General features: G+C 45.4%; 1 protein-coding gene across 1 annotated transcript in view; it reads right to left on the reverse strand.

The window, feature by feature from the left end:
* Nucleotides 1–13118, reverse strand: part of KIF6 (kinesin family member 6) — a 310424-nt gene that overhangs the window by 232828 nt on the left and 64478 nt on the right. Inside the window, exon 7 of the mRNA XM_074988562.1 lies at nt 7158–7364. Within this exon, the coding sequence (XP_074844663.1) occupies nt 7158–7364 (207 nt within the window). The remainder of the gene's footprint in view (nt 1–7157; nt 7365–13118) is intronic.

Genomic DNA, 13118 nt, shown 5'->3' on the forward strand with positions numbered 1-13118 from the left:
TACAAAAGAAGCATAAACTGAAGTTGAAAATACAATTGGTGGATCATAACATTGTTATTGCTGCACACTGGCTGTGTCTACACTATAAAATAACTTAGAATTTGCTTACTTGGAAGTAGAGCATCTACACACAAAATGTATCCTCCCTTACTTCAGAGTAGGCTTCCCCCTACTTTGAAGTTAAGTGTCTACACACAATTAGTCCCTACTTCAAAGTAACGGGCCAGGAAATGATGCAGGCATGGGGTCACAAGGTCGACAAGCCCTTCCGGGCTCGTAGCCAGCTGACCCCTTAAAAGGCCCCTCACAACAACCCCACCCTGCACGCTCTCAAGGCTATCAGGCTGCGAACAGCAGCAGAGCATGTGCTGGGGAGAACAGTCAAGCAACATGCCCCGTCCAACCCTCTCCAAGGACGAGGCCCTCTCCACCCTGACCAGCCTGCTGGTCATGCTGGTCATTTTGGTCATTCAGTGTCACAGCCAGGTCACCTGCATGGGACCCAGCCTGCAGGCTCTGGCCACGGCACTGCTGCCCCTTCCCTCCCACCATCCAGCATTGGTGGGCCTTTGCCACCAGCACCGAATGGTGGGATCAGCTGGTGCTGGAGGACTGGTACGACAAGTGGTGGCTGAGGAACTTCAGAATGACCTGCCAGATGTTTGAAGACCTCTGCTGCTGGCTCACCCCAGTCCTCTAGCACTGGGACACAAGGACACGGCCTGTACTCCCGGTATGTTAGAGGGTGGCCATTGACCTGTGGATGCTGGCTACCCTCAACAGCCTCTGGTCCATTGGCCACCAATTTGGCATCAGCAAGGCCACAGTCAGAGTGGTGATGATTGAGATAAGTCCAGCCCCCACCACGGACCCACCCTGGAGAGAGGGCTATTAAAAACATAAGAATGGCCATACTGGGTCAGACCAAAGGTCCATCCAGCTCAGTAGCCTGTCTGCTGACAGTGGCCAATGCCAGGTGCCCCAGAAGGGGTGGACTAAAGACAATGATCAAGCAATTTGTTTCCTACCATCCATCTCCAGACTCTGACAATTAGAGGCCAGGGACACTGTTCATACCCTTGGCTAATAGCCTTTTATAGATGAAACCTCGATGAATTTATCAAGCTCTTTCTTAAATTCTGTTATAGTCCTAGCCTTCACAGTCTCCTCTGGCAAGGAGTTCCACAGGTTAACTATGTGCTGAGTGAAGAACTTTCTTTTATTAGTTTTAAACCTGCTACCCATTAATTTCATTTTGTGTTCTCTCGTTCTTGCATTATGGGCATAAGTAAATAACTTCTCCTTATTCACCCTCTTCACATTTGTCATAATTTTATATTCCTCTATCATGTCCCCACATAGTCTCCTCTTTTCTAAACTGAAAAGTCCCAGTCTTTTCAGCCTCTCTTCATACGGGACCTGTTCCAAGCCTCTAATCATTTTAGTTGCCCTTTTCTGAACCTTTTCCAGTGCCAGGATATCTTTTTTTAGGTGAGGAGACTACATCTGTACATAGTATTCACAGTACACAGTATTGGGCAAGGGGTCCCTGGTGGGAAGGGGGTGAGGGCAGGGGACAGGGGGCCCCTGGTGGGAAGTGGGGCATCCCGGTCAAGCTGTCATGGCCATGTCCTCCTTCCCCCGCCACAGGTCATCCGAGCCATTGACAGGATGCTCATGCCACAGATGTGACCCTGGGGGACCTGGACGCCACCCTCGCCGGGTTCACGTACCTGAGCTTCCCCAGTTGTTTCGGAGCTCTGGACGTGATGCATGTGGCAATCCAGGTGCTGCACCACAGCAGGGGTGCCTACATTAACAGGCAGGGGTACCACTTGGTGGTCCTCCAGGCCTTGGTGGACATGAGGGGCCATTTCCTGGACATGTGTGTGGGGTGACGGGGCAGGGCCCATGGAGCCCGGGCGTTCTGGAATTTCTGGCTGGGATGCTGGATGAAGGACAGTATGTATGTCCCCGGGCAGGAACTCCCAGTCAGGGACATCACAATGCCCCACCTGCATTGTGGCCGATGTCGCGTACCCATTGCACCCATGGCTCATGCGGCTCTGTACCGGATGCACCACACGGATCCAGGACACCTTTAACAGTCACCTCAACCATGCCAGTGGCACAGTCAAATGGGTATGTGGGAAGCTGAAGGGCAGGTTTTGTAGCCTCCTCACCAGGGTGGATGTCAGCCTCCCAAACGTCCCCTTGGTTATTGCTGCCTGCTGTGTCCCTCACAACCTTGGGGAGCACTGGCAGGAGCCCTTTATCCAGGGCTGGACCACGGATCTGTGGGCTGGCTCTGAACAGCCGCCTGCTGCCTTGTGCCGTGAGGCACAAAGGGATGGGGCCAGGGTCTGGGAGGCCTTGTTCCAGGCCTTCACCCAAGGCCTGCCCTGACCCTCCCAGCCACACTCCGCACCACGGGCCTCCTCACTCCCCCATCCCTCATGCTCCCCCCCTCACCACTCTCCCACCAAGCACTTTAGTAGTATTGGGGTAATAAACTTTTTTTCAAAACAAAACAGAACAATGTGTGAAACTATTTACAGTGTATGGCAGGAATGGTCCACAAAAGGGAGGTGAGGGGCTAGGTGGGGGGACTGAACTGAGGGGGGAGGGCTAGGTGGGAAAAGGCTCAGTTGCCCAGAGGTGTGGGGGGCAAGGAGCTGTATTGGCCACGGCTGCCCTTACCACTGGAGGTCTGGGGCCCCCCATGGGGCTGCAACAGGGCCGGGACCACAGGGAGGTAGGGCTGGGGTTGGGGTGCTGTGGGCTCAGCCTCTGCAGGGTGTGTGGGGGGTGGGGTGACTGGGGCTGGGCCAAGTGTTCCTGCCTTGGCCCGCAGCCACCACACCAGCTTCATGTGGGTAGACAGTGACAGGTCTGCTGGGAGGTGGGCAGCTGCTGGAGGGGTGGCTGCCAGAGGAAGGGGTGGCTGCAGGCCAGGTTGGTGATGGGGTGGGTGGTTGGGCAAGGCAGGAGGCCAAGGCCTAGGCCCCGGTGTGCAGGCTGCCAGCCAGCTGCACCCACATGTCCCACTCCATCACCATCCAGTCCCAGAGCACCCCGGTCATCTCCTGCACGACCGCCTGATTGGCAGCTGCCTCCTCATCCCTCCAGTGCCATCTGCGGGAGGCCCTGCCACAGCAATGGGTGAATGCAGGCTAGGGTGATGGGGAAGCCTCCTGACCCCCTGTGGCTGCGGCCCACTCCAGTGTGCTGCAGTGCCTTACTGACGATGGACCTCTGGAGACAAAAGGGGAAGGGGATGGCCCATTAGTGCTGAGTCCCAACCCTGGTGGGGTGGGGCCCCAATCTGCTGGCTTCCACCCTGCTCCCCTGCTGCTCGATGGCCTGTGAGCCCCGTGGAATTCCAGGTGCCCACAGGTTGCCACCTGGTGAGGGTCAGGCGGTGTTCCTTTCCCCTACCCAGGCATGTGGGCTGTGGGTTGTTCTTGGGGGGGAGGTGCGGGCATCCCCATCCCTCGAAACATCCCACTCATCTGTACGTACCAGCTGCTATCTCCCGGGGCTCAGGCAAGGCTCAGCTAGAGGAGGCTCTGCTGGGTGTCCTGGAGTGGAGGGCGATGATGATGGTCCTGTTGCTGGAGCCCTCGTCATCACCCTTGGTCAGCTGCTCCCCACACAAGGGGCTGGTAGTGCCGAAGGGGCCTGCCTCATCCTCACTGTCTGCTGGGGTGGGGACCAGCAGTATCCACCACATGCTCTGGGGTGGCTGCCTTCCTCGGCCCCAGGAGCCTGTGTAGCTCCTGGTAGTGGGGGTAGTGGACAGGCTGTGTCCCCAACAGGCTGGCAGCATCATGGGCCTTGACGTAGGTCTGCGTCAGTTCTTTGACTTTTATCCCCACGCTGCTGCCAGTGCAGTCAGGGTGGCCTGGGACAAGGCCGCTGTCCAGACAGTCAAAGGCCTCAGCATTTCTGTCGCAGGTGCTGGTTTGGCAAAGGACCTCCTCCTCCCCCAACAGAGCAAGGAGGTCTGTCAGCTCATCCTCAGTTCAGGAGGGTCCCATACTGGCACAGCCCTTGCCCGGGTGCTGTGAGCCCTCGGACTCATCATCCGCTGCTCCTTGCGGGGTGGGGCAGAGGGTTCCTGGTGTGCTGCCATGATGGCCAGGGGGTGTGGAGGTGGGCTGGTGCTTCAAGCAGGGGCAGTCCAAGTGGCAACTCGTGCTGCCCCTGCTTGTGGCACAGTCTCAGCTTCCTGCCTGGGGTTGTTGGGGAACTGTTTCCTTTAAGGTGACTGGCAGGGACCATAGAGCCCTGTGTGGCCTGGCAGCAGTGTCTTCATCCTGAAGTGGGGGGCTGCCTCCTTGGTGGACTCCTTACTTTGAAGTATGGAGCGCAGAGTGTCTACACACACTTAACTTCAAAGTTAAACTTCAAAGTAAGCCACTACTCCATTCCCAGAAATGGAGCAGTGACTTCGAAGTTAGCCTCCCTTACTTAGAAGTTAACTTTGAAGTAAGGGAAAGTGTGTGTAAACGCTCTGCATGCTACTTCGAAGTAGCAGCTTACTTCCAAGTTAACTTCGAAGTTTGTATTGTAGACACAGCCACTATGTTAAGATGAGAGGAAGTGTCTATAAATGGAACCAAAAGATCATTATTTTGGTGAGGAGATTCCCATCTCTTTCAAAGTGGTATTGTTCTGGGGAAAATGAGACAATTATGCAAGCTTGCTGGAAAGCAGAAACAAGGGGACGAAGAAGAATGGTACCCGTGCAGGCTGTAGGTATCATAGGCAGGTGGATGCTGTGCCTCCCCAAACAGCGTATTGTGGTCCTAGCCCATGTACTGTGTGAAGACCAAGCCTCCTTCTACTCTTGCAGTGCTCTGTCCTGGCTGACAAAGATTTGCTTGGGCTGGCTGGCTGGCCTGCCTCCCACAGGGACTCAAGGCAGCTAGGGCTGGGGATTAGCTGCCTGCTGCTTCAGCATTCAGACTTTACTGCCCAGCATTCTACGGCTAGCTGCTTGGAGCATCAGAGCCAGGGATGTGAAAACTGCGTTACTCACCACATTGTGCTGATGGATGCACTTGGGGTGCTCTGAGCTCCTGAGGGAAGGAGGGTAAGAAGAGGAGGGTCAGGTCTTTGGGCACAAGGGGAAGGGTTCAAGGACTAGGCTCCCAGGGCAGCTGTGTCATGAACAACATTCAATACCTGTGACATACTGTAACTCAGAATAGTATCCTATAACCCCCACACTCACCACTTGCGTATGGTATGATATTTTGTATAAAAAATTACTTATATCATATGAAAGGCCATGATTTGCTGAAACTCATCGTTCTGTCAAAATATCATCATTGTACATGGAGTCATGAGATTTTGCTGTATGGCTATTACTGAAATATTTTGTAAGTCCGGGAGATGTCCACAGCTACTTCCCAGTGGCAATAAACAGGTGACCCACACCCAGACAGGTTTCATGACCATCACCAGCCATTAACCAACCGGGGAATTGTAAACAAGACATTTACAATTCAATAAGATACAGCTATTTGAACTCCATGCTCTGGGGACTGCTTTACACCATGAGTCAGAAGGGCCTCGGGATATGTAATACCTGCCTTCACATTTAAGTCACTATTTTTACAGGCACATGAACTGAGTGTATAAAATAAGGGATAGTGGTATCATGGGATCATGTGTTTTCCCTCTCTCACCTACCCCAAAGGCAACAAGAATGTTTGGGAAGAAAAAGACTTTGAACTTGGCAGACTGGTCTGATTTGAGAAAGGAATACAGCCTGCGTACTAAGAACTGTCAGCTGCCTCAAACATCCAATGGGGGAAAAAAAGTTTTTTATTTCATAAGTTTAGGATTTAGAATGTGTGTTTACTTTTTTTTTCCGTATGTAACATTCCTGACCTCTATGCATACTACATACAATCACTTGACATGTAGTTTTCTGTGGCTAATATACTTATTCTAACATTTAATCTGAACCAATAAATTTGTCCTTTGGGAGATTTGCTCAGATTACAAAAGATGGCACCTGTCCACTATCCTTTGATGTAATGGTAAACCAATTAATGAACTTGTGCTGCTCATGAGGCGATTTTGAGCTCTGCAAGATGGTGCATTTCTGGAGTGCAAGGCTTGGTCAGAGGGGGATTTGCTACTGTCTCCCTGTATACAGTTTACGTGAGGCTAGGGAACACACATATAACATTGTGTGTCTTCACCTGCTAATGGCTGTTAGAGCAAAGCCTAAAGGAGCTGCTTGTCACTAGCAGAATAGAATGAGAGGAACCCTGATCCAGAGAGTGAAAGGGGACACAGCAGTCCCATAGTTCAGGTTGCATCTCACGGTTCTGTTGAACTGAGTGTCAAGAAGTTTCACCATCATAAATGTCATCGCCATTTGCCTTCAGCCTGTTGAGACCCTGCCATTTAATATCACATCTTTTTTCTAGTCCCAAAAGAGATCCTTATCAAATCAATTGAGAATAAGAAATTAAATGACTTTTCAGTAGGATCAGCTGAATTATGAGTACTAGTATGTGACCCGAAGGTTCTTCTTGTGACTCCTCACCCTGTTTGTGAGCTTCCATCACCATCTAATTGTTTACATCTTTACACACATCTCATAGAGCTGGAAGGGACCTTGGGAGGTCATCAATCCAGTCCTCTTCCCTGTTTGCAGGACCAAGCACCATCCCTTTTTTTTTTTTTTTAAATCTATTTGCCCCCGATCCTTAAATGGCCTCTTTAAGGACTGATCTCACAACCCTGGGTTTAGCAGGCCAGTGCTCAAACCACTGAGCCACTTTTTGATCTTCTAGTAACAAGTTAGTTGGACCAGTTAGGATGAAACTACCCTTGCTATCATCTCCTATAACTAACAAATGGTGCTAAAAATAATGTTTTAGTAATCTGGTAAAAGTCTGTCCAAACTCAGAGTGACTTCTACATTTCCCAGCAACAGCTTGTAATATCATCTGAAAAAGTATCAAGCAATAATTTTCCCCTTACAAGAGTTGCTATAGCATAAAGAAATACAATATATTATACAGGGTTTAGCACTGATACCTTTTTAGTCTTTGAACATAAATGTGACAAGGAGAGTATGGGTTTGAAAATTTTGAATTTGAATACGAAGTTTTAAAGTCTGCCAGTTTTACCTGTTCCAAGTAGTGTAATGACAGATTGATATATTTAGCCTCTGTCAGAAGCTGGCCTCCAATTCCAGTCTTTGCAACACGCTCTGAACCAGCCAAGTCCACTAAGTGTAACTTGGAGCGTCGGATGGTTGCAGATCCTGGTTCCTTGCTGGAGATATGAATGGTGAAGATGCAGTGAGAACGAGTTGATGCTTGGTTCATTGGAGTCTGTGAAGTAAAGGTTACTAAATTTTAACTAAAAAATTGCAAAAAATTACTGCTGTAACACCAAGACTGATCAAACCAGATTTATTTAGCTTACAAATCACAGCACTGAGACCACTGCAAAGAAGGCCCAGATTGTATCCTGCCCTTCCTGCAGTTCCCCTTAGTATATTGTTAGCACACATGAAAATTCCCACTGAAGTCACTGGGATGACTTATGCAAGCACCTGCTCAACAATGGAGGTAAGATGCTCACAATCTGGTGTAAAGTTATAAGCTGGATTCATTGTATTAGTAGAAAGCAAATATTAAAAGCATTTACTTTAGTATCAATAAAAGTTTCATTAGTAATTTCATTTGCCATGATCTATAATTAGCAGATTCTAATTGTGAAAGACAGGGCAATATGATTATACAATCCCTTGGAAGGCTTATGAATCTAGTTAACACATCTTAAAGACAACAATAAACACAGCTAATCTTATTTTTAAATGCTTCCTTTCATCAACATTTCTGGAATGTAAAACTCTCCAAAACTTCACAGAATAGTCCCCCTTCAATCTGGGTCTTTAGTAGCTTATTTCTGAATCAGAGACTAAAGAAACTAATGCTTTAAAATGGAGTACTAAGATTTCTTGTGGAAATGGAAGTTAAGAAGTTAAAAGTCACCATGAACGTGGTTCAGGGGATGTCACATTGTAACGGAAGATAGTTTCTCCCAATGATACAATTAATTTGTGAAGAGGCAGGTCCATTGCTGAGCACATTTGAATGTTTTGAGCATACATGGAGCTGTTGAACGTACCAGAATAAAACCTCCAGACTAAAAGAATCTTTTCAAAACCATTGAATGGAAACAAATGTTGAAAAATATCAGCCCCTAACCTCACTTCATATAATTTTGTGGTACTATGAACTATGATCAGTAGGGCTAGAAAACTTGGAATACATTCCCTCAACTATACTTAAGTATCCTATTTTGCATAGTATGGTTTGCTATATTATCTTGTTTTATAAACTGTGCTTGCTTATGAAGCAGATTGTTGTGCAGGATGTCTTCAATATTGATTTTTTAAAGTATGGGGAGATATAGAAAAGGCAGATCAAGTTCCCTGTACAGTTCTTTCTTTTTTTTTTTTTAAATTGTAATACAACAAAGGATAACAAGTGTTTTCATTTTAATTAATTCACCTAGTGGCTATGAAATCATATGGGTTAGAAAGTATAGTTTTCTACAAATATGAATGAGTATTATGACTTAATTAATACACAGAACTACAGTGCAGCACTTCAATTTCCCAACAACATGATTACTCAAACACTGAGACTGTGGCCACACTAGCTCCTCTTTTCAGAGGGGGCATAGTAATGAGGCACTTTGCAGCTGCTAATGAGGCAATGCCATGAATATGCAGCGTCTCATTAGCATAATGGTGGCTGCATGCACTTTGAAAGTGCCGCTTTTGAAATGCACGCTGCCTGTGTAGCCAGGGCCTTTCAAAATGACCCCGATTTCGAAAGCCCCTTTTTCCCAAAACCAAATGGGAATAAAGGGCTTTCAAAATCAGGGGGTCATTTTTAAAGGCCCTTGGCTACATGGGCACCAAGCGTTTCGAAAGCAGAAGTTTCAAAATGCACATGGCCACTGTTATGCTAATGAGGTACTGCATATTCATGGCAGAACCTCATTAGCATCTGCCGAAGTGCCTCACTACCATGTCCCCCCCAAAAGCAGGGTGCTAGCATGGCCACAGCCTGAGTGACATAGAAACTTGGCTTATTTTCCAGTGCAACTACCACAACTAGCCAATTTGTGACATGCTTCTGGCTAGGCACGTATGACTTATGCTTGAAAAAAGGCATTTCTATAAAAGTTATCCACCAAATGGTTATATTTTCAATGTTCTTAGTTACCTAAAATGTCTGACTTGGCAGATTCAAACACAAATATAATTTGGACAAATAATTTTACAAAGGACAGAACTTCATACTTTACTATTTGGTATGACTCTTGGAATCATTCCCTAACCTACACACATTCTACCTCAAAGTTAAACTTTGAAGTAGGGCACTACTCCATTCCCCAGGAATGGAGTAAGGACTTAGAGGTTGGGATCCCTACTTCAAAGTTAACTTCGAAGTAAGGGGAAATATATGTAGACTCTCTACTGGCTAGGTCGACGTAGTGCCTAACTTCAAAGTTAGTTCCTAGTGTAGATGCACCTTTTGATTTGTTTTCTTATTGCAAATTCAGTAATAGTCTTTTACATATAAAATACCTTCAAAGGTAGTATTACAAACAGTAAAATTCACAAACTTTTGTCAAGAAGTATTGTTCTCTCCAGTTTGTAGGCTGGTAGTGAGCCCAAAGCTTTGTTATTTAAATAGATTTTCTTTTGGTGTCACCTGCAAATAATTGTAGATGCAACTTAAGTGCACTTTAGCAATCTGATTTCTAGACGCGATAAGATAGGTATTTACAAAACCTTTCTTTATTTGATCTTGCATGCTAAATCAACTCTCAATTATTTGTGACTGAAAAGGGAAGATAAAATTCTGGATTCACATTCTTGTGCTTTAATCTCTGGACCATGCTTCCTGTCTTTGTAACAACAGAACAATCAATTTTCTATAAAAACTGGAGTCAGATTCATTTATTTTAGTGGAAAAATATGATTATATTACTTAGATCTGGGATGGAAGTGGATTTTTTTCTGGTTCATACATTATTAAGAAAGTTTCGTTTGAGGGGAACCCATGAGATCCCCACTGTTTTCAAATTATGTCCTTAACATGTTTACCCATTAAAGACAAAAGGGTTATAGAAATATTATTGAGGGCATAATTTCAAGAGTCTCAAATAGAAACATGTGATAGCTCAGGACAGCATTTTCACCTAAGGGGCCCCTATTGCTGATGGTGATGCAACAGCCACAAACAAAAAAAGGGCTTAATTTTCCACACCCCAGGCAGACTTTGTGGAGCTGGCCTTGAGAACTCCCCTCACAGTCTACTTATGCATAAAGTGAGCAAATCTGATATGGAAATCATTGATACTGTAAATATGGAAACACCAAATGCCATTTTTACAATGTCACTTTTCAGAGTAGAATGGTGTTTTAAACAATACCATCTCGTTATAATATGATTATCTTTCTACTTTGCAGTTAATATCTTTTCAGCTAAAGCGTTCCCATGTATTGCAAACTCCAGCACATCTAGTGTAGGAAATGTAAGCCAATAAAAATTTAAACTGTTAAATTGATGTGATTATGGAATGTTAATTGCAACCATAATCCCCTTCCTCCTTTTCATTCTCCTACTTGTACCACACACATAGATACAGGGCACAAAGCGAGTGAAACAAAAATGTACTTGTCAACAACTCCAGTCAAACAATAATGCCCCTGTTCCCCCCCTTGTCCCCGCACTTTCTTTTTCATCTTCCACATGAAACTTCACTGAATATTCACTGTGCAGCTGTTCTGACAACTTGGAAATGAAAAAAATAAAAACGATTTTAGACAGGGTCTTATTGCCTACTATAAAGATTCTGCTGGTGGCTTTCAAATTTGATCCTGGTTTTGTTAGCAACATTCCTTCCATATGTATACGAAGTCATTCTTTCAGATTAATTTAATGTGAAAGAAGGGAAAAAAGAATAGGGGAGGAGCCTGGATCAGAGCAGATGGTTGCTATTATGAAAGCTATATATAGAACAGATGAGCTACATAACTTGCAAGGAAATAATTCCTTCCAGGAATTCTGTGTCATCATAAGCCACAACAGCAAAGCTCAACTCCTCTATGATGTCATGTGAAAATACAAAGGAATTAATTGCAGGTGAAATGCTGATACCCACCTGTGTAACACAGGGAACCAATAATGTTTATGCCTTGTAAAACCATTTTAGTAATGCATCAACATCTGGTCCGATGTTAGAAAATTCATACAAGACATATTTTAGACAAACATGCCCCGACCTCACATTCCTTTTGCGATAGTGGTAGGGAAAATATCTTATGCTGTTTAAATTAAAACAAACCTGTTTAGAATTGTTGTGACTGCAACCACAAAGAGTATTTTATCCTTATGGTTGCATGAACAAATACCATCTATAGAAATGTGGATGACCAGAATAAAAGAATTAGAAGAAACTGAATGATATGCTGTCTGTACTAAATTAACAACAGAACTATTTGAGAAAAGATGGGCTATGTGCAATGAATGGATGGATAAACAGATATTACTGATGTAACATTTATACCATTCTGTATATATACTGAAATCTTTCCCAAGCTAGGGAGGTTGAGGAATGTCCATCACTGGAGATTTTTAAGAGCAAGTTAGACAAACACATGTCAGGGATGCATAAAGTTGGGAGGCAGGCCCCCTCGGGGAGGTACGAAATTTCCTAAGTGGGGCACAACATGATAAGGGGCTGGATCTCAGGCTCCTCTGTCTCATTAAAGATGTTGAAATATGTTACTGTTTTTATTTACATGTATTTACATTTATATACTGATTAATACAGTTTTTACATTCTACATACTTACGTTTTTACACATGCTGAAAGGGCTTTCTTTTCATATGAACGTAATGAATTTTTCATCCATTTGGATTACATTAGTCATGTTGGAGGGCCCTGCTAACTCCAGGGATGAAAAGTGGGGCCCGATGTAAAAAGTTTGCTTATCCCTGGTCTAGATGGCGTTTGGTCTTCCTATGAGTGCAGGGGACCGACTTGATGACCTCTTGAGGCACCTTCTGGGTCTATGATTCTACGAAACTTTTGAAAACTGAGCCCCCCTCCAAGAAAATGAAATCAGTTTTGTCCCCCTGCACCCCCCCCATATGTTATTAAAGGCTTACCCATCTTAATTTATCTATCTCCCATCTACTCCTCCACATGAGTTAGCGGTTTGTGCCCTCTCTCCCTGAAAGTGCATGTCACACCTCAGGAAATGGTGACCTAGTGTAACTTATCTCTTACTCAATAAAAAGATGTTTCAGGGGAATGAAGATTAGTTAAACTGACATTCCCCACAATGTAAATCCCCAAAAGCAAGACAATGTCTAGTCAGAATACGAAAAAGGCGTCCAATAGTATGCATGTAGCACGTGCACATTGCCCATGGCAGACTTTACATCTTCAGAAAACACTTCCTTCTTCTTCCAACTTAATTTCTTTGACAGCGTAATGCAAGACTTAGTCACTTACCTAATAGGAACTATAGTTCTTTAAGATGTGTTGTCCACATATATTTCACACTAAGTGCGCATGCACCCTCTGTGCTTGAGGTTGCAATTTTTTGGCCAGTGATGTCCCTTGGGGCTGTGCCTATGCATTGTAGCCACGTCTACACCACAAAGTTTTGTCGACAGAAGAAACTTTCTGTCGACAAAACTAGGGAGCGTCCACACTACAAATGCATTCTGTCTGGAATCTGTCAACAGAACACAACATTTTCTCTGCAGAGTTAGGTCTTGAAAGTTTGAGACATAGCACCTCTGTAGACAGAAAAATAATGTAAACATTCTGGGGGGCCCTCTGTTGACAGAGAAGGCTTCCCGTTCACCTGGAAGCCCTGTTTGCAGAGCTTCCAGTTGGCTGTTCTGTTGACAGAAGGCTCGGCAATCAGGCTGCTCTCTGTTGGCAGAGGGCGTCGACAGGGGGAGCCTGTATTAGGTGTGGACATGTTCCGTAGACAGAGATTCTGTTGGCAAAACTCTGTCAACAGTGACTTCTGTAGACAA

This window comes from Carettochelys insculpta, chromosome 3, assembly GCF_033958435.1.
Source record: "Carettochelys insculpta isolate YL-2023 chromosome 3, ASM3395843v1, whole genome shotgun sequence".
Classification (NCBI taxonomy): Eukaryota; Metazoa; Chordata; order Testudines; family Carettochelyidae; genus Carettochelys; species Carettochelys insculpta.